General features: G+C 40.4%; 1 protein-coding gene and 1 long non-coding RNA gene across 3 annotated transcripts; both read right to left on the bottom strand.

The window, feature by feature from the left end:
* Positions 1-4,174: 4,174 nt before the first annotated feature.
* LOC308126770 lies at positions 4,175-10,444 on the bottom strand. The gene is made up of 5 exons (XR_013936463.1): positions 10,107-10,444; positions 9,760-9,908; positions 8,222-8,255; positions 5,638-5,683; positions 4,175-5,538 (listed from the first exon to the last, which is right to left on the bottom strand). It is a non-coding gene; the product is annotated as an uncharacterized lncRNA (long non-coding RNA).
* A 6,787-nt stretch (positions 10,445-17,231) lies between these two features.
* Positions 17,232-20,488, bottom strand: paqr8 (progestin and adipoQ receptor family member VIII). Of its 2 annotated transcripts, none has more exons than XM_080490897.1 (2): positions 20,267-20,358; positions 17,232-18,452 (listed from the first exon to the last, which is right to left on the bottom strand). In XM_080490897.1, exon 2 carries the CDS (start codon positions 18,433-18,435, stop codon positions 17,359-17,361), a length of 1,077 nt encoding a protein of 358 aa, XP_080347023.1. In that variant the 5' UTR covers positions 18,436-18,452; positions 20,267-20,358; the 3' UTR covers positions 17,232-17,358. The 2 variants fall into 2 exon arrangements, with proteins under 2 accessions (XP_080347023.1, XP_080347024.1); XM_080490898.1 differs by lacking the exon at positions 20,267-20,358 and adding an exon at positions 20,420-20,488 and having other exon boundaries at positions 17,239-18,452.
* Positions 20,489-21,520: the final 1,032 nt, after the last annotated feature.

Here is a 21,520-nt window from a genome sequence, read left to right as displayed (position 1 = left end):
GAGGTGCAGTGTTCTGTTTAAAGACATTTCTACATATGAACTATGGAGAATGTGATTTGAACCCATAATCTTCCAATGGAGGGGTGGCCATTCTACCAACCAAGCCATAGCTACCCCTAGCTATAACTATATACAATAACAACAACTACAACTAATACTACTATTACTATTGCTCGCTCTCTATATAACTTCTATTGCTACTATAACTAGCACTACCACTTAGCAGTGCTAGTACTACTACTAAAGGTCACAGATTGCTGTAGCTGATCCCAGCCAGTCTATCATAGGAAAAACAAGTCACACTCACATAAAGTAACACTTTAAACTCACAATTTAGCCCCCAAAAGAACCCTTATGGACTGTGATAACATGCAACCCCAACACCCCCAGGCCCTACCTCGTCTCTAACCGGGTCCAATCTCACAATGAGGCAGGGATGCTCACCGCTGCACAGCCCCTGGTAGGCTGCCATTTATTCTCACAAAGATCAGGTATTTTAGCTCACGGTTCCTCCCTAAAGGGGGGAACATAAAGGCATATAGTAATATTATTGAGTCAGTATTGCAAAAAAAGGTCTATGAAGTTTATGTAGTCATATGAGATATTGTTACAGTTCTGGTGTTTCTTTGTGAATCAGTGGGGTTTGTGTGAAAATGTGATACTGCAAAGATTGATTAACTTCATGTCTCTGATGCAACTCCAGCCTAACATGCTTGATCACTCTTTTTGACCCCAAACCTACTCAATCAATAATCCAGCAGCCAGGGCAAATCAGCAGTCCTCTATGCGAGTTAGGCTCAGACAACTGGAAAGGCAGTCATGTGGCAATATTTTATTAAATTCTATCGCTAATTCAATTTACAGACCGATTCGACAGGGTAAATACGAACATAGAGAAACTACAGATAAGAATAACTCAAGCACAAATGAACAGGGAAAAAGACAAACCCTTGGAAAACTGCTGACACCGTCACTTGAGTCGATCGACCCCCATCATCACATGATAAATTGCCTGCATGGAGATCAAACACATCCTGCATGTGTGCACTTAGCGGGCGCACCAGAGCCCATGAGCCTGTGTGTGTGTGTGTGTGTGTGTGTGTGTGTGTGTGTGTGTGTGTGTGTGTGTGTGTGTGTGTGTGTGTGTGTGTGTGTGTGTGTGTGTGTGTGTGTGTGTGTGTGTGTGTGTGTGTGTGTGTGTGTGTGTGTGTGTGTGTGTGTGTGTGAGACCGGATTAGTGTCGGCTGTCTGCACCCTCTCCACCAGACATCCAGTCAGCAGGGATTTTAGGGTCTGAGCGCCGACACAGTCGAAGAGAGTAACCCAGTCCTGCAGTCCTGATCTGATTCTCAAACCAGACTGAACTCCTTCTTTCGTCTTGGTTCACTCATTCCTGGTGGCGTGTGGCCCCGCAGGCCCCTGATAAAAGCCTGAACTGTTAAAACGCATCACCGGTAAGAAATAATGAACAGATAACATTGGTTGAAGGTCTCCATTTATAGCAGCTGTAGTAGAAAGCCTCTTTCTTGGTGAACAGATTGGAATGGAGGAAAATAGAATTAAGATTTAGTTTGGCCATTACATAAGGACATTTGACAGATGTGTCAGGAGTGCTAAAGAAAAATACAATAGGTCTTGAACATTTCTAAGACAAACCGATATATTTTGGGATGATATATTACACCTCATGGTAGACAAGTGTTTAATCTTCAGTTAAATATTTTTCCAATTAATGAAGTACGTGAGACAAAGATCTGAGGAGTTATTTGGCAAATTGGATGATGTTCTCAGTTGGTTGTTAGTGTAAAAATAATAATAATAATCCTTTCCCATTCTGTGCTTGTTTTTCTGTTGGAATATTTTCTTAGGAACACCTCTAAGACCAACATAAATACCTACCTACCGTCTGTAACCACAAAAGAACAAACGGACAAGTCATTTTGCTGTACCCAGAAGAGAACAGAAAAATTGACTTCAAAATGTCATTAAAACAACATAATTTGTCAAAAAACAGTGGCCTCACAATGTCTGCACTTTACCTGTCCGTGGTCACATTGAACGTGTGAACGTTGGTGTTTTACCTGCCGTTGACGTTAATGATTGAGTAGGTGAACCCAGTTCATCCAGTCCGTCCTGGTTTGTTCCACCAGCTTCAGTTAGTGGGTGGTGCAATGTCACACTGCTCCTGGAGTCCACTTTACTCATTAGTTCAATTACTGAGCATGTTGTAGGAGTGTATGTGTGAGTATGTATAACAATGATGACGTCTATATAGGTCTGTCTAAACCTCCATGTCTACACCCGGCTTATTGCCGTCGAATGGCAGTTCTTCAGAAGCTCATATTAGAAACGTGGAAGAACAGCAGAAGGACTGCGGAACTCATCGATCCCACTGTAATAACTAGTCAGGTGGCCATTCGATTTTTTTGCTTAACCTTTTCATTGACAACTAAAACCTCTGCATATCTTTATTTACGTAATGCAAAACTTGCATCTGAAATACAGTTTTTCTGTGGTGGTTCACATGTTTTACCTTCCCTTGTTTGTTGTTTCCATCAACTGAATTAAATAAGTTGAAATAAAGTTGTTTTTATCATGTCAGCTGGTAGATAGAGGAGGTTCGGTAAAGTCCATCACAAAAAGAGGCAGAAATGCTAAAAACGATGGAGTTCGCATGTAGGACCACTAGTGGTCGCTGTTTTGTGTCACGAAACCACACACATAGACGTGCAGAGGACAATAAGCTATAGACATGAACATTGGCGAGTACACGTTCATTCGTATGGACAGAAGACCAAACAGAATCGCTATTCTGGGTGACTCTCGACTATAAAACTGCCAAGTCCCTGGAGAATATGGACTTGGAATCAGGAAAATAACTTCTAATATCTAAAATCTACATGAACTGTGTTATAATCATTTTGTCTCCATACATTTAAAGGTTAATGTGGCCATTTCCTATGAAATACAGGATTGATGCATGGATCAACATATAGCTTAACATGTCGTTTGACTATTTCAATAACTGTTTGCTGGTTTTTTTTCTCCTTCCAATCCAATATGTTTTACACAATTGACTAAATTACTTTTTGGGATTAGGATCCATGCTTATATGGTAACTCCTGTTAACATGGCCTTTATGTATGGAATATAACCCTAGGTGTGAGGTAAATGTTTTACCATTTGTCATTTAGCTTTCTTTTAGCCTGCTGGTGATTGTGGCACAGTTATTTTAATCATTTTAAACGCTGACGTGAAAAACATTGCCACCTCTTGATCGAAAGAATCTAAAGAAAGGCTAACAGTCTCCGCAGAGCCCTGAAACACACCTGAAAGTAATCCCAAACATAAGAAACCACAAACATTATATCCTTTTGTATGGCACCTATTGAAATACAACATCCCTGGAAGTGTAAAGAAAGTATTTACACATTCATGTATTTTTTTTAGGTTAGTAAATGTTATTTTATGTCAAAAATATTAATTAAAATGACTTTAAAGGGACACCTAGCAAAATTACTTTTTCTCCTGAAAGGTTAGACTACTAAAGTTAATATATAGTGTTATTCATGAAAGATTACTTAATTTTGACTGAGTGCATGTGATCTTTAACATTTTATAATATTGAACATTGTTCCATATTATGGGAAGTTTAGCAAAACTCTTCAATTCTCCAATCTCCACCCAAAACATCTCAACTTTTATATTGTGTAAATTAATATTTTTTTTAGTTTTTTGGTTTGAAGAAATGAGAGAAAAACAGTTGGCCATATGGTCACTTTCCCGATATCGGCTTAAAGTAAAGTAGCGGATTTATTGTGCATCTCTGACCATAATATTTGTTTTGCAAGCTTTAGGAAGTAGATTTTTTTAAATTTATTTTTTAGTCCCGTGGTGAACAAAGCACTGGCGTAACTGTGGGTGTGTTTTATTGGAGATGTTCTGTGGATCAATAGCAACAGGTGGCATAACAGGCATTTCAGGAACAGCAGCTCCACCCTGCATTGAGGTTTTCTGACCTTTGTTGCATAAGTTTGCGAACTCACGTTCCACTCCCATCTTATCTCATTCTGCATCTTAACCACCACTACAGAAGTTGAATTCCACAGCAGCGGCATGTCCGCATATATGCATGGAATTGAGGGGCGAGAACACGAAAGGATGAATAAAAACAGAAATGAAACCCTTTAATTGGTAATAAAAAAGTTGGAAGATATTTAACTACCCCAAACTGCAACATGCATAAAAAATACTCACAATGATATTGATACTCGGAGCTTAACATAAGAACTAACATAAGAACGAACATAAGAACGCCAAGCACTCCACAAAGCCACCTTCACCACTTAAAACGACTCTCGTAAGCAAGACTGTTACAGTCAGATGGTGGATTCAGTGTTTTAGCTGCTGAAGAAAAAAGGGCCACTGCGCAGAAATTCACCAACACGATGTGGTAATCAGCCAAGTTCTGCGAGGGAAATTCCACCAACCTAAAAGCGGTTTTCTCACGAATTGTTTCACATTCAACCACGATTGAGACAATTACATAGTTTTGTAAGCCTAGTTGTGTCAACCTTTTTACTTCACCAAAAATATAAAAAAAAATTAAAAAAATTAAAAAACCCGACAGATTCAGTCTGACTCCTGAAGCTCAAGTCGGTCAAAAATAGGACGAATACATTTCTAGTCGACACCTTTGAAGCATCCGAATGATGAAATAAACTAAATTGGACCGACGTTTTCACATTAACTCAGATGTGATTACGAGGACTGATGGTTCCAGTGTCGGTGTACAAAAAACTGGGGTTGTAGGTCATTCTAGCATCGAATTTGCCCTGTTTCAAACGTATGAGGAAGAAGAAGCAGCCTTTTCTATGATAAAAGGATCTGGAAATTCAAAACTTGAAGAGGTGGACCAAGGACTGAGAACGCTACAGTGACTTCCCACCAACATGCAATGAACCAAATAAGTTTTACTACATTTGTGCAAATGGCACTTTTAAAATTTCCAAGACGAAATCATTTTGTTGCCGTCAAGAGTTTTCGTTTTTCTTTCTTCTTTTTTTTTTTTATTGAAGAAATTGCACACTAAAAACATACAATCATCTAGAATTGGTGTACTGACTAAATTGGACAGAAAAGATCAATCTACAAAATCAAGACTTTCAGCGTCCTGTTGGTGAAGACCTGAGGGGACAAACGAAAAAGGTTCCTCTTCTAAACGCGCGTCCAGACGAGGTGTGGACGATAGCCCGAGCTGGCAGAGGACAGGGCCAACTCCTCCTCCTGCCCTTCCTCTCATTCCTTGTCCATCTGTGCATTTGGGAAACAGTCAAAAAGTGGGGTTGGGTGTGCACTCTTTCCTCTTCTCTGCCGCCCGATGTTGGAGAGCGGGACCTCCTGTTTTCGGTGGGGTGTGTTTGTTACGCGGTTGTGGAGTTTGTGACGCGGTACTGGAGCTGGACGTTTAATGGGTCTGTGGCATGGCCCTCTGGAGTGTGCTTGGTGGCATGTTCTCGTGGCTTCTCCATGAGTAGTCTGAAATGTTTATTTAAAAAAAAAAAAAAAGTGAATTTACATACATAGGTTTTGTTGACAATTTTCTACATTCATTGAAGAAAACTAAACCAAAACTACCTGATGCATTTGTCCTGGTAGTGCTTGTCCCATTGGCTCCGTCACTCTGAAAGACAAACACAAGGTCATTTTAGATTTCAAATGGAGAACGACATCTAATTGGTTTAGTAATGACGGCTGGCCTCTCTCAGGCAAAAGAAAAACTGTCTCATAAATGGTTAATTTCATTAACTTTTTACATTGCTTTCATTCCAAGCTTAATGGAAACATGTTTAACCCTCACTGATTACAATATTACATCAAGACAGGATGGGATTCATTTAACTGGAAAATCTAAAGAGAATCGCATGTTTTCGCCCTGATCCAGTGGTCAGTCTTTATATTTCCCAATAGTTGTGTCAGTTATAAATAATATTTCTGAAGAATTTTTCAAATAAAATTGTTTACTGTTTGTAGGAGAAGCATACATTCTTTTTTTTTTTTTATTATTATAAGGTGCAAGTTTTTCTCACCTTCCTGCACAGTTATTATTTTCATGTGGCATTTTTAAAACACATTCATTCAGTTTTGATATGTGTGAAATAAAACAAAGTCGTGAAACCACGAACAAACTAAATTTGAACAAACATGCAATCTTGAAAAGACATAAGACCACGCTTTGTCGCAGATCCATGTGTATTTTAATCCGAAGAAAGACATTTTTTTTCAACATTTTGTGTGAAAGTTTCCATTTTGTTCACTTCATTCATACAGATAGCTGGCTAGGTAGCATGTAGCTTAGCATTAGCGTTGCTCAAATAATAAATTGAACCTACTCTCAAATAAATTAAAAGGTTTTTATACTGTTGAGAGGATAATTATTAAACTTGTGAATTTTGAAGCCAAGGAGCCGTGTCAGAAATGTTATTTAGCATCATTGAGAGTTGATCATGAAAAAAACCCACTGTTATGATTATAACAATCAATTTATTATAATATATGAATGTATTTTTTTACAAATTCAATCATGATTTCAGAGTTGTTTTACTATAAAAAATGAGCCTTCTTAGGTCAAGTTTAACTGAAAATGTTTTCAAGTGAAAAAGCGAAGCTGTCGTTTCTCCGTTCACACGACAGCTATTGAAAACACAACAATCTGAAAACACTCCGACTCCGCAAAGACTAAACGTTTTGAAACTGGGACCACAAGTGCTGAATTCTTCTTAAATAACCGGAAATAAGGATCCTGCCATTGATAGACGTCATCCAATTTTATGATCCGACAAGAGCAAACAAAGTGGTTTGGGTGTATTGGTTGATACCAGAGTTGAGTTTCTGTATTCAGACACCGTGTCGCCTTTCATCTCATTTGCCTTCAAATGGCCTTTCGTCATAAACAAATCCTCTTCTTCGACTTGTGGCTGTGAACTTTATATTTCCTGCTGCTTACATGTGAAACTGGGCTGCATCTGTTTTGTGGACGCGCTGTGGTGGAACCATCTGAAAGCCTGGTATGTGGCAACACCTGACAGTCTGAATAAAGATGTCTGCATCAGACAACACAACTATCATCTCCATAAACTTGCCCCCTTTCTCACCCGTCTGTCCAGAAGTACAACAATCTCAGTTCTGATCAAAGCTCACGAGAAATGATTCTTTCAGTGTCACTGAAACGAAGTGCTTTTATATGTTTCTTAGTTTTATTAGTTTAAGACCAGTTCAATGACACCTTTTACAAACATACATCCGTATTGATCTATTCATACATTGATAATGAGAGGATTATCGATGAACTTCAAACCAGGCAGCCTCTAGGAAAAGTCCATGGACCGTTTATGTTCTGAACAAATATTACGGTGAAACCAAGGACGGGTGGACACAAACAATCCCACATACAAACAAAAGACAGCAGGCTTCAAAAGAAGAGCAATAGCATTTTCTTTTAAAGAGAGTTTCTATAGAGTGCATAAAAGACTGAGGCATTAGATAGAGACACGAGAAAATTTGTACCTTAATATCAGATTAAAAATTTTTTTGTATGTTGTGTCGTCAATCTGGTGAAATTTTAAGACATTATATTCCTTGAAAAAGACACTGTACTACAGACATTTGACACAATTTAGACCGTTTTTTCCTCCTTTTTCTCCAACTACTGTTGAATATATTGGAAACTGTAAACGTGTTGACGAGCAGGAGAACATTGCGACATGTTTTTGTGGTTGTTGTGTTGTACGTCGGACCAGGTTTCCAGTATGACAAAGATGCTTAATGACAAATACTGAAGCCAACTCGTCAACACTTAAGTCCAATCAGTGTCATATTTATAATGATCATCTCTTATTCCCCGTATGTTGTTTTTGTTTCTGATATTCCTGCAGCATTTCACATACACATGATTAGGCTCTCTCGCCGATGGTGTAATCTATTTTTATTTGCGACTCGGGTTCACACGGTTTGATTGTAATGAGGCAACGCCACCATCCCGGGGGCCGACGTCCTCCTACTGATTGCTGATAATCAGCTGCTCATTGCACCTAATTAGTGGCTAATGAACTGCCGAAGACGCTACTTGGTACATTTAGCGTTTGAAGGGGCCTGCTGCATCAATAAAATGTGTGTGAAATAAAGAGCGAGTGGAGGGTAAAAATGGAAGGATGGTTCATACCTTTGATCCGCTCACGTCATAGGCGTTGGTGGCCCTGTGGAAAACAAGAGGGCAAATTAAACTCTGTATACTGTAATAAACACCTTTCTTTACATATATAATTGCGGTTTAAGGTAAAACTTTAGGTCACCGGTTTTATCCCCCCCCTTTTTTTTTTTTTTTGCAGTCCGTCTACCTTAATTGATCTTGACTTAATGTTAATATAGATCTTGGTACACCGGCTCCTTTGCTCACACGTTACTCCCTTCAATATTGTACGATCATGGTCATTATCGTGCTCTCAACACTCATCGCTGATCTGGTCCAACATCTGGTGCACGTACCGTGCATTCCGGTCGCATGAATCGAGTGGAAGTCGATAAGATCTGACCGATTTATCCAAAGTTGCATTTCTAGTTCAGTTGCCGAGTTTAGGGCAAGACTTTGAAACCGGGACTTTGATTCCATCTATTTTTAGAACTGGTTGCATCAAGTGGCTTTGCTTCATTTCGGACTTCTCTTTAATCTGATTCGGACAGATTTTAAATGGACCTTTACGTTGAAAAGAGATTATGGACTTGAATTGCATTTTGGGAATCACGATCAAAAATTCATGTGACTTCAGCTTTGCTTTGGGAAACCCTTCCTGATACTTGTTTTGGTTTAAATTGTGACTTCACTTTAAGTTCACTTGAACCAAAAGGTCATCTGGAATGTGCACCAATAGTTTAGTGCACAAAATCAGCCTTGAGATGAGGCCTGTAATTTATTTGGCAAGACTTAATTCAAGATACTTGGCCAACGTTACAACCCCTATCTAAAAAGAATACAGTGTTTAAGATTTCACTCGGATTTGTCAGGATTTGAGTGTTAAGTCCATCGACTGAACTCTAAAAGACCCAAGGTTGAGCCACGACTTGTTTTATTGAGAGATTTTCTTTGACCTATCCAAAGAAGAAAAGTACGATCCACAATTAACTAAATCTATATATTTGCCTTAAAAGACAAAGTCATCAGCAGTCTTTAGTTTTTGCTTAAGATTACAGCCTATCACGGTCGTCTCGTTCCTCTGAGTTCAACAACACCTGGAAAGCGTGACAAAAGATTGCAGGAAAAAAAAAAAAAGATTGTTGATTTTGCCCGAGGCACCACAGGGTCACTGGTATGTCTGGCGTGTCAACCGTAGAAAAGGGCGAGTAAACAAGCACGTCATACACTGAAAACACCCTCTTCAGCATGTGTTCACATTCTAAAATGTCACCGGGACGTCAGATTAGTCAAGTTTATTGAGCCCAGCCCATTTGACTCAGTGGCCTCAGTTGAAGTTTGGCAACACCCTTCATCTGAAACCACCGATCGAGTCAAACAAGTCCCTCTTCTGTGCTTTTGGGAGCCATTCACAAGCAATTAGTCTTGCTGATGCTGAAAAATGAATCATCTCTTCCACTCCTCTAACAGGGGCAGACTTGTTCTGTCCAGGACGGTCGGATTTGAAGCAAACATAAGAAATGTCGTTAGCAGTGTCTCATCTAAACAGTGAATTAACCACATAAACTTACTTTTTGCGTCCCATGCACAATGCGACGCAAATGATGCCGAGAACGAACAAGCCGACAAGTGCAACGACGCCATAGCCTCCACCCGAACGACCTTCGAGCAAATTCACCACATCATTTATTCCTAGTGGAGGAGCCATTGTCCTGGAGATCTGGAAAGAATCACAGCAAAAGTATTCACCCGATTCAAAAGTGACATTTATAACAAACGCTTTGAATTGTGGTCCAAGGTCAGAGAAGCTTCCCTCAAGTCACTTCAAAGTATCTGCGATAACTACCACCCCCTCAGATGAGCGTCTTTTCACAACATTCCCACACAACAGGTAGAACATATTTTTCTTATCACTTACAGTGTGCGCTGCCTGGCTCAGATGTTGCCCTGCCTGTTGCTCCGTCACCAACCTCGTCAGTCAACTGAGCCCGCACTGTGTAACTCGCAGCTTTAAAGGTGAGTTAGGGTGGGGCTCTGCTCATCGGTATCCTGTCTGGTACGAAGGAGGTGCCGACACCAACGCACAGAAAGCCCATTGTCTTGTTTATTGAGGCCAATTGAAACCGGCCCCGAGCACCTGGACACCTGCCGACCCCGTCGTGAACAGGAATGTCGCTGATGCACAATGGAGCCCATTAGATAAGATCATTCTTCCTTATGCTCCCTTTCATTCATAACTTGGAAACTTTGTTTTGTAATGAATTGTTTGTTTTGTGTCAATAACTGAACTAAAAAGACTTTAAAAAAAAAAAACGGAAGAGAGAAAGAAATGGAAACCGTAACGTCTGAAGTCACAAACTGAACTTTGGAGTTTGATTTTAACTTAAAGGAGACATATCATGCTTCTAAATCCTTCCTTTTTACATATAAATCATACAGTTGTGGTCTATACAACGCGGAACTGCAATGCTTGGGTCTGAATTCCTCATTATTAGAGCTCCACAGGCCCCTTTTCAACCCCTTTTCTGATGTGCTTCTGAGAGCAACTCGTTTTGGGGCGGTCTCTTCAAATGCAAATGAGACACTTCATACCCCTCCTCCTCTCCAGGTTGCAGAGGTGATACTCGGTTCAACGCCACCCTGTTCGGCCATCTTTGTAGTTTGATAGAACAGATACAATTATCTAGCGGCGCAGAAACTTTATATTCACACATTATTTACAAAATGTCAACAACGGAAGATTTGTCCATCCAGCCATACATGTTGGAGCCAGAGTCGGACCCGGCGGAGCGAGATGAAAATGACGATGATGCACCTTCAGAACAACGTCTTCATATGGATGTAACGCAATGGTGTGTTACTATATTTACACTAACTTCTCCATCCATGCCCACTACTACAATACTGCCTGTATTACAACGACTATTTAACACAGAAGTTACATTATAATCTAAAACGAGCACACAGCGCTAACATATGAAGACGGTGCAACTGCTAATGCTAACAAAACAATGACAGGGACGTCTTATCACACTTTTTAGCGTTATATACAGCTTACCGAAGTGCTCTGTTCGTCGTCTCCATAGATAGAAGGAACTGACCGCTCAATCAGACGAAGTCTTTCGGCAAATCCTTCTTTATACTGGCGGAGGTTGCTGAAGCAGTCATTCTTGAAGTGATTCGCGCACACAAAAATGACCTTACCCACAGATGTGGGTACATTTCTGTGAAAAATAAAACTCAACCAGGCACTTCGAAAAGGTTCTGATGCTGGGAGACGGTGTAACGAAGCTTGTGGGTTACTACATCCAACAACCGAACATTTCGACTTATCCTCTCGTAACTTCGGTTGGACTACAAAATCGCAGCGAGAAACAAAAATGGCGGATTGCTCGAAATGTCGATGTCCTAATTTGGCAGTTCCGCTGAGAATACTGTGACGTCATTGTTCAAAAAACGTAATAGAGAATAGAAAAATCGAAACCGATCGCAAAATATGACCAAAACAGAATATAAAGATATCAACGGAGCACCTGAAGAGACTACTTTGAACTTTTCTGTACTTCTAAACACTCTAAATATACAACAAAATGCATTTAAGGGCTAAAAAAGTGGATTTTGCATGATATGTCCCCTTTAAGAGATTAATCAAATGGATTGAAGAATGTGTGTAGTTTTGTGTTTGCCTTTTAAAAGCTAAACAGGGTATTATGTGTGGACTTGCTCATCACAAAGAAGCAGCCATAGCCCTTCCTCTTATATTAAACATTACAGTAAATACAGTATATATGTGTTAGACCTGTCAAAATTAACGCATTAACATGGATTAATCCATTGTCATGATTAATCTGATAATTTTTTTTAAATGCAATTAACCTATCTACAGTGCAGAATGAAAGTACGTGTCCACAGGATCAGTCAGTTTCCCGTTTCCCATTCATTGTCTATGTGTAACGCACCGCGGTGCATGCTGTGTGCAGTGTGGCGCGTTTCGAGCCACATTGCTAATTTTTCATAAAATGGAATCCTGCCACCTCTATGCAAATGGTCCGGCGCATCACGATACCTTCGTAAAACGTCTCAACTAGCTGTAAACGAGGACAGATTCAACAACTGTACAGCGTATTTCTCGCCTCAAATGTTTTCAGAAATGCTTTTCGCTAAACTGTTTTAGTGATTAAAAGAAAAAACCAAACATTTGTGACGGAGGCAACATGTTGGTCTGGTTTGAACTCCAGGAGCAGACAGACAGAGAGTGACGAGTCTCCTCTTGGACTATGTAAACCAGTTAGTTTGTCTTAGTAGCTGAATGAAGAAGGAGTACCAAGGCCATTTTAATGTGGAGTAAAGTTTGTTTTGACCAACAGAAATTCTGTTAACATGAACTGGTAAATAATGTTTAATAAACACGTTGAGTGCAGATATTTTTGAGTCTGTTTGCTCATGCAAAATGAAACACAATTAATTCAGATTTGTAAGAATGAATATTTAATCATGATTATTCCAAATGAATCCGCGGCAACCCTGTGATTAATCTGATTAAAATGTTTTATCGTTTGACAGCACTAATATTTATACATATCTATATCTTAGCCATCACATACTGTTTGAGCTTAAAGTGACGTGTTTAAGTAGACATTGTAAATGTTTATACACGTGGTAATTGTTTTCGTAACATTTCAAATTAAACTGGAGATCCACTATCATGTGCCAAAGCCAATATATACACATAACAGTGCGTGCAGTATTAATTATTACAGTGATTAATTGACTGCTGCATGTGCTGCATGTTCCCTTATATTACTCTTTGAACAAAGTGCTGATTGGCTCAGAGACTTTAACCCTGAAATTAATCTCACAACTGAGGTATTACAGTAAAAAAAAAAATCTTTGTCCTGACGCTGGGCGCAGCTCGGATCTGGTGTAATTAGATTACTGTGGTTGTGGCTTGCAGTGCCAGTTCTTGGGGGTTGAAGCACTCCTCGGTGTGGTCAACAGTGGATACCAAGTGATCAGACCGGAAGGACCGGTTCAACACGTGACGGACAGAGTCAGACCAAACATGCTGACTGATGAAAACTGTGCAAAAGTGGGTGTGAAAGGTGGCGACGACAACACAGTGTAGCGTTACAATGTTTATGGAAGGCACAGCAACATAACCTCCTGCAGACAGTTTTAGTGTAATAATTCAGCGTGGAATTATATTTAGCAATTACTGAATATCAACAGCTCCCTAAATTAATATCTAATCTTTTTTTTTTTTTTTTTTTTTTTAAGAAGAAAGACTTATTGTCACTAATGTTATGACTTTTAAAGTGTCAAAAACTGTGCAGAATGATATAATATAAACTCGGGATTGCAGTGAATATAGCACAACACAGATTATCAAATGCAGAACAAAGCTGGCTGCATTTTCTTTTTATTTGGACGTCAGCAACAAATTTCCAAACAGAAAGTGTAACTTCTCACCACTTATTGAAGTATTTAGCAGGTCGGGGACATTATTGAGCCCAAAGCATTTCAGACTCAGGAGGTGTTCGTCACTGTCTGAAATCTGCAGGAGTAGTGAGTTTTCCAATGTGAAATTTGGAAGAACTTTTGATTATTTAGGTAAAATCCATCAGTTAATCTATATTTTGTACATTATTAGAAGGATTTTCGCTTAAAAACAAAAAAGACGAACAGAAACAATGGAGTCTTGAGGCCTAGTTAAAATTTAAGTTGCAGCAAAGAGTTGCATGTATATGGGATAAGAGTCCAGAGACAACTGAAGAACAAGTCATGATTGGGTCTTTTAAGAGTTAAATGTGAGTTCATATTCCAGCAATAGTGGGAAGACGTTTATCTGAGAACATCCTGATACGAAAAGTTATCAGTGTAGTAAATTATCACGATAGCTTTCATGATAGTTTCATGGTCCTGTCGGCAGTTCTCAGACTATGGTCAATTGTTACAGCCAAGTGTTTAATTCTGTATTTTTCCATTATACAGTATATTTATCTGAGTGAGGGTCTTGAAGGTTGGACCCAATGCCAGCCAACACTGGGTGAAAGCAAACTGCAGTCAATCTAATGTCACAGGAGAAGCTTTAAGTTGTGGGAGGGAGCTGAAATACCCGAAGACGTGTTTGTAGTCACAGGAAGAACATGGAAACGTAAGATAGTTAGGACAGGAAATGTTTGGAGAGGAAACATCTATATGGGCAGGCAGCTCTTGTTCAAATAGCAACGTTCACATTTTAATAGTTTAGATGTGTTTAGTCTTTGAAAGTTAAAACAAAACCAAAAAACATTTAAGTCCAATTGTATGCTATAGTTCCACTCACCAGAAGTTGAGAAGTGTCCAGATGATGTCTCACTGCCAACAGTCATGTTTAGAGTCAAGATCAAGCATAATACTAAATAGTCGGCCTTTTATTATCTCTACAATTTGAAACAAAATACCTTTTTCTTCCTACATAAGCTCAGGGTTACACTTTGATATTCAGCTTTGCACAATAGAGGCATTGCATTGGTGTCTGTGGCACAAGCTCTGGTTTTACTTTCGAGTCATAAAGGGGATCAGTGGCATCGCATTACTGTAACTAAACGACAATGGGCCAATCCGGTTTAAAAAAAATTAAAAATAAAACAGGCTACATAAAAAAAAAAACATCCTGGGAACACTACAAAAGACCCGAGTCATATATGTCCTTCAATTCTGCTCAATATTTATACATTTCTTTATAAAAAAAAAGCTGTAACTTGTATGGATTTGATTAGGTGTTGTGATTTGGTTCTGCATCAGACAGTCTCTGCTTCTTTTATTTACCACCAACCCACATTTTAGTCTGGTAAAAAGGTAAAGAGCAGAGTAATTCTGTTGCATGCAACATGAACACAGATTTTCATTTGATCAATCATTTCTCATTGACCTTTGGCCAAACTTCCTAACCCTTCCCTTCATGTCCCACTGGCCTGCAGGTTTCAGACGTCTCCCTGCTTCGATACACCCGCAGGAGCAGGAAAACATCTAAAACATGCAGACAGGTACAGTAGGAGCAACGTTTAGCAGTAATGCTCTATGTTTAGGACGTGAGGAACGATCCAGGTTGTTATCACAGTTCAAAGCAAACTTCTGTCATAGTGCGAGTGCATGTTGAATGTATTCTCACCGCATAGTTCAATACATGGAGTCTAGAAACTGATCCTGAGCGCAGTTCATTTACGGAACGTTAGACTTATGAAGACACAGAGGAAAGATTGAAGAATTCCACTTGTGTATCCAATACACCCAGACGCTTCACTGACACATTCGTCAGCTGTGACGCCCACGCCCATTCCTTGCTTTACAGCTCCATTGTGTCATAATTGTCTCCTGAAGCTCGATCCATACGTCTCATTCCCCTCAGAGATTTTCATTTGTTCTCTACACTGAGCTCTGTGTGAGACTTGCTTTCTGGGGGCACATAGACGAAATCAATAGCCACTCTTTTCACAGTGTGTGTGTGCGTGTGTGTGTGTGGGGGGGGCAATTTAGAATATTTGTAACCTAATCTCAAAAGCACAATTTGCTCACATGGGGATGAATCCAGTTCACAAATACTCTCTTGTTTGTGGCAAATTGAGAAAATAATAACCCTCCACACGCTGCCAACACTGCAGAGAACAGTGGGATCAGGGTGTGTACACGCATCTAGTAAAGCTGTCAAAGGGCTTATTATTACACCACTGAGACGCCACTTTTTCACTCACACCATGTATTATTTATCAAACTGTCAATTTGACAACCAGCTTGCTTTGCATGAAGACTGAAGATTGTTGGGAAACAGGGGTATACTCACATCTCCGAGAGGTGATGCTCAAGTCAGAAGATGTAGACAGAGGCTTGGAAAATATAAAGCAATCTAATGAAACTAATGTTAAACCAAAAGGAAATTAAAAAAAAAAAAAAAAAAGATCAGGCGAGGAACTGAGAACGGGGACACAAATGAAAGAGAAAGCAGAGAAGATGAACCAGAAAGCCTGTTGATGGCACGAGGGCTTAATGAGGCACAGCGGACAGCAATTAAGGGTACTGAGGAGGTGGAGCCATGTGGGCGGAGTCAGACCACAATTGAGGACTCTTTTTTCACGGTAATAGATTCAAGTGAAAACCGAAAAAGTTTTGTAGCGTTTTAGGGGTCCGCTGCCATGATAACGCAGCTCAGAGCCACTGACAATTCTTCCAAGCCTTGAGAGAAAAATATTTTACATTTCTCACCTCGTGACCTTTTCTATAAAAAAAAAAAAAAAAGCATGACAAGGCACTGTTTTTCCTTGCAGTGTACAATATTTTCTAAATTTTTTGGTCACTTTTGCATTAAAATAAAATAAAAGACACAGATGAGAATCACTCATAGCTCAGGGAAATGATTATGATTAGATGTGGAACTGAGATGTCAACAAAAATAAATAAAGAAATAAATGAAATTAATCCCAGAGTTGGATTTGAAGTACTTCACCAGCTTTCTGCAATCAAAGACAAAACTTCTAACACACCAGCTTCGGCATTAGTAGGTCTCTCTTTTCTATTTGTTTTGGCAGATTCCTCCCTTGCAGCCGACATAACAGGAACAATGAAGCTTCTATCTCACCCTTTTTATGCAGAACAGCGAAGCGACACAAGAGCACAACAGCTCTATATCAGGTTACATAAAAGGGGCTAAAGTGACATATTCAAACAAATATCTGGGCCTCGATATGTTTGTTAAAACTGACTCTCACTGACCTGACAAGACGCAAACACACGCCATATAGCGGATTTGTGTTGATGGGTTCTTTATATGGCAACCTCCAAACTTACACATCCAAGTCTATTGTTAAAAAAAAATACCACCGAATGCCACTTACTTCAGATTTTCATTCAGGTTTTGTTACACTGTGAAAAACTTACATTGCGTATTTGAACCTTAAGGATGTCTTAAACTGAACCGTCAGCTAACTTTGACTTTCTTCTCTAATTACACATCTTTTCATGACGCATATGATGTGGGAATAATTCAGATAACAGTACAAGACGAGAAGCTATTTCAAAATATTTTATTGCACAATTTATCTTTTATACAAATACAATTTAAAAACAATTTTAGCTTCATTTTTACAACATCAATATCAGTAAACTCGACATGTTTCTATGGAGCACTTTGGCTCTTATGAAGACTTGCCCTGCTCCTGTTTGCTCTGAAGTTTCTTACTGACGTGCCTCATCGTGAATAAAGCGGTCAGGATGCAGCATATGAAGAGTAACGGGAAGGACACCCATGCCCACCACAGCTGCTGCTCTCCAAACACCTCCACCACCGCGTCCCTCCGCCTGGCGTAGTCCCTGAATAGAGCCTCCAGCTGGAACACGGTGCACAGGGACAGAAACAGGTGGAAGATCTGGTGGCCCTGGCCCACGAAGTCGCACCGGCCCGGGAAGAAGCGCTCGGGGATGGGGCAGGAGAAGAACAGCGCCGACAGCATGAAGCAGGCGACCTGCAGCGCGTGGAAGAGCAGCGAAGGCTCGTCCGTCCAGGAGGCGGTGAGCAGGCGGTGGGCTACGGGGCTGATGTCCAGCAGGTACGCCAGGCTGGTGGGGATCAGCTGGCAGATTTTACGTTGCGGCGGATAAGGCCGTCTGTACCTGGACTTGGCGAAACAGCAGCCGGCACAGGACAGCCACCCGAGGAAGGCCGCCCCGGGTAGAAACAGCGGCCCCACGCTTTCTCTCCACGCCGGCTCCGACGAGTAGAAATAATGCCCAAGAGAGCAGCCGTACTGATACTGAGCGACGCCCACATAGTCCAGGAAGAAGAAGAAGTAGTGTGCACGTTCAGAGTGAGACTGCAACAGGTGTGCCGTCACGCTCAGGCAGAGGTAGGTGAAAGACGACAACAAAAAGAGCATGAGAGGTAGAGAGGCTGCATCTAGGGCGTACCCCAGGGCACCTACGTTGGCCCACCAGCGGAATAGCAGGACGGGAGCCGCCAGCAGGTGAGTCCACACGTTCAGGGACTCGTTGTGCCGCTGGAAGACGCTGAGGAGGTAGCAGCGCCAGTCCTGCTTGGTGGGACGGTAACCCGACAGGATGTAGGGCTCGCGGAAGAGGCTGGGAACCTGCGAGGCGGCGACGGTTTGGCTGGGCGATGGCAGAGACGGGAGGACAAGGTCTGTGAGGCGAGGGAGGCGACTGAGGTGCTTCACGCTCAGGGTCAAAGTGCTGAGTCGCTGCAGAACATCGGCCATCTTGGTTTGATGACACACTGAGGAAAGACGGTGAAATGACGTTATAGAGGAGGCTGCTCCTTTGAACTCTTAATTTGGTAAAAGTGGATATTTAGATGGTTAAATTAAGGGCTGCATAAATTATCGCAGATTTATTGTCATTGCAATGTCAGCAAGAGTGACTGAACTGTGATCAATTGTTTCCAGCACTGTACTTTCATCTTCTACATAAACATCAGTTCAGATCAATCGAATGAAGGCGTCCTGACGATGGAGCACATTTCACTTTATCAAAGCACAAGAACCAAGAAAAAAGAACCAAAAACAACAAACTACGGGAAAACGGGTGAGAATGTTAAAAGACAAAAGCACAGGCCAGTCATAGCTGGTGTAAATTAGGGGCAAGAGAAAGAGCACTGGTATTAAGAACAGATCTAACGAATAATTGTAAGTCTTGCAGTTAATTGATACTTGACACTTTCTTAAATTATTTCTTAATAATCTTTGACCACATGTAATTGCATTATCAGCAGCTGGCATTCAAATCAATTTAAATCAATACAATATCTGTACTCAAAGCTCATTTCTTGCATTTTATTATAGAAAAATGACAAATGTACACAAATGTAGAATTAAAGGAGGAAGTTAAAATAATGAACTTATTAGTTACAGATAGAAACTTCAGTGTGTACTCAGTTCCAGCTGTACTTAAGAGTAAAACTACTTATATAGCACTCTTTGCTAATCCTCAGTTTGAGTCCAGCATAGGGGGGGCTTTCTGTTTGGAGTTTGCATGTTTTGTGTGTGTGTGGGTTTCCACCCTCCTAATTAGTGACTGTAAATTACTTGTATTTCTGAATCTGTGTATCCAGGGTGTAACATGCGGGTCGCCTATAGTCGGCCTAGATCAGACGAACACACTGAGGCTGGCTCTGCAATCCCCGAAAACACTGCCTCCGGAAGTAACTCTGACCGTTTCAAACACGACGACACAGAGGTAACCAGGCCACACGAGGCACGCCGACGTAGATTCTGTAGTTTGGTGACACATCCGTTGGCACACTGCGATCCAACACATGGAGATCTATAATAAAGCCAACACACGGACGTCTCCGCGTTCATTCTTCTCTGCGAGCGTCACGCACGCCGGAAACACAGGTATGTAGTCAAACCTGCGCCCATCGCCAAGAACACAGAGGAATGCAGAGCATTGTTGCTATAGAGTGAAGGAGCGTCGCAGCACCCTCTCATGTGAGAAAACAAACTCATCACTCGCACAGCTTCAGGATCCCTTCTGAACTTTTGAAATTTTGAACTATGTTTGGTATAGTTGTGGTCCGAGCCACACACATCGATGGAATATGACACATTGGAATATGTCAAAGGATACATTTATTATTATAAATTATTTCTAATAAAATAAACACAATTCAAGAGATATTGTCATGATTGATTTAACTTGTACAGAGTATTGTATAGAGCAATCCACGTGTCATTTTAAGGGAAAAATAAAAGGTTTGTCATGTGTTTTTTCTTTTTCTTTTTCAAAAACACAAGAGGTGTGTCTTGCTCAAGTCACTGTCATTTGGTGCAACATAAACAAGTTTTTGACATCAAATCTCGGTCCTTGTATAAAATCCTACAATATATACAGAGTTGAATCATTTTGTGGTGGGAAAAACGTCTTTGTGGGATTTATCTTTCACAAAACAAAGCCAAATGTCACTTCCAACGCATTGACTTTGACTTCACGAGCAGGAATCTACAACCTCCAGTGCAGAAAATGTGTTTTGCGCGTCTTAAAAGTGACTGTCAGCCTGATTGAGAGGAGGCAGGAGAAACATCAGCTCACCTGTTTGCGTCGCCTGAACACCTGTGGACCTCAGGAGGGATGATCCCCGCAAGCACAGACGAAGCTGTGTGTGTGTGTGTGTGTGTGTGTGTGTGTGTGTGTGTGTGTGTGTGTGTGTGTGTGTGTGTGTGTGTGTGTGTGAGACCGTCCTACCTGCAGATGGAGCTGGCTGTCACATGCTGTGGAGAAAAGGTGATGTCCACGAAAGTAACGACAGAGGACAATCTCAGCTGTCAGCACAGCCCGGAGAAGAGGGAATGGTGGGCGGGGTTTAAAAAAAAAAAAAAAAAGACCAGAAACGCCCCCAAAACGCACGATCCGCCTCTCAGAGGTCAGAGTTAGTACTCACTGTGTGACACTAACTGGAAATATTACAATTACTGGAAAACAATTCACACTGTTAGTTTCAATAAAAGTTTTCAATAAAAGTTGCCTTTTCCGTCAGTAAAATGCATTATTGTCCTCAAAAGACAATGAGCCATTCTTAATAATGACTGGTGGTATGATCCTCACAGGCATGAAAATTTTAATATCAGTGATAAATTACGGGGAAAGATGTTGGTATGTACTTTTAATTCTGCACAAATATCCCCACCTACCGTCTGATACTGTGAACTACATCAGTGTGCAGCTCTGAAATGGCATCAAACACAAGGACGCAGTGGTTGGCACTTCCCCTTCACAGCAATTTAGCCAAGGTTTGACTCCACGTTTTAAATCATTTCTCTACGAGGTTTGCTTATTTTCTTGTGCAGTATTCCAAATGAATCTATATTTCAATATCAACATGCACATTATGGCAAAAAAAAAGATTGACTGAACTACAATAAAAGATGTTTCCATACACTATGCTTTGATGCTCTGCAAAATCCAAATGACAAAATATTAAATATGAAAGAAATGTTAGATTGATTGAAATGAATTTACAAAAATTGTGTGATTACACTCATTTTAAAACGTTTAATTGACAGTTCTAGTTCCTTAATACCTCTTAGCCATCATTAGAAAGATAAAAGTTTCATTAGAATGAGCTTTTTGTTGAGATTGCAGTAATTGTTGGTGGTATTTGTTTGGCTTTGCAAATATATCATAATTTTCCTCACATTCTGCATCACAACAAAGAAAAACTTTACAGTTTAAATTTTAATGTGATTATGGCACTATTTTACTTGTATGACCCACTCCAGATGAAATTGTGTGGAACTAAAATGTGTTTGACACCTCGGATGATGATGATGATGATGAGGATGATGA

The sequence above is a fragment of the Lipophrys pholis genome, assembly GCF_963383615.2.
Source record: "Lipophrys pholis genome assembly, chromosome: 21".
Classification (NCBI taxonomy): Eukaryota; Metazoa; Chordata; class Actinopteri; order Blenniiformes; family Blenniidae; genus Lipophrys; species Lipophrys pholis.
This window is presented reverse-complemented; position numbering and strand designations above follow the sequence as displayed.

Excerpts from the sequence above, each read along its gene's own strand:
- paqr8 (XM_080490898.1), bottom strand. The coding sequence starts at position 18,435 with ATGGCCGATGTTCTGCAGCGACTCAGCACTTTGACCCTGAGCGTGAAG.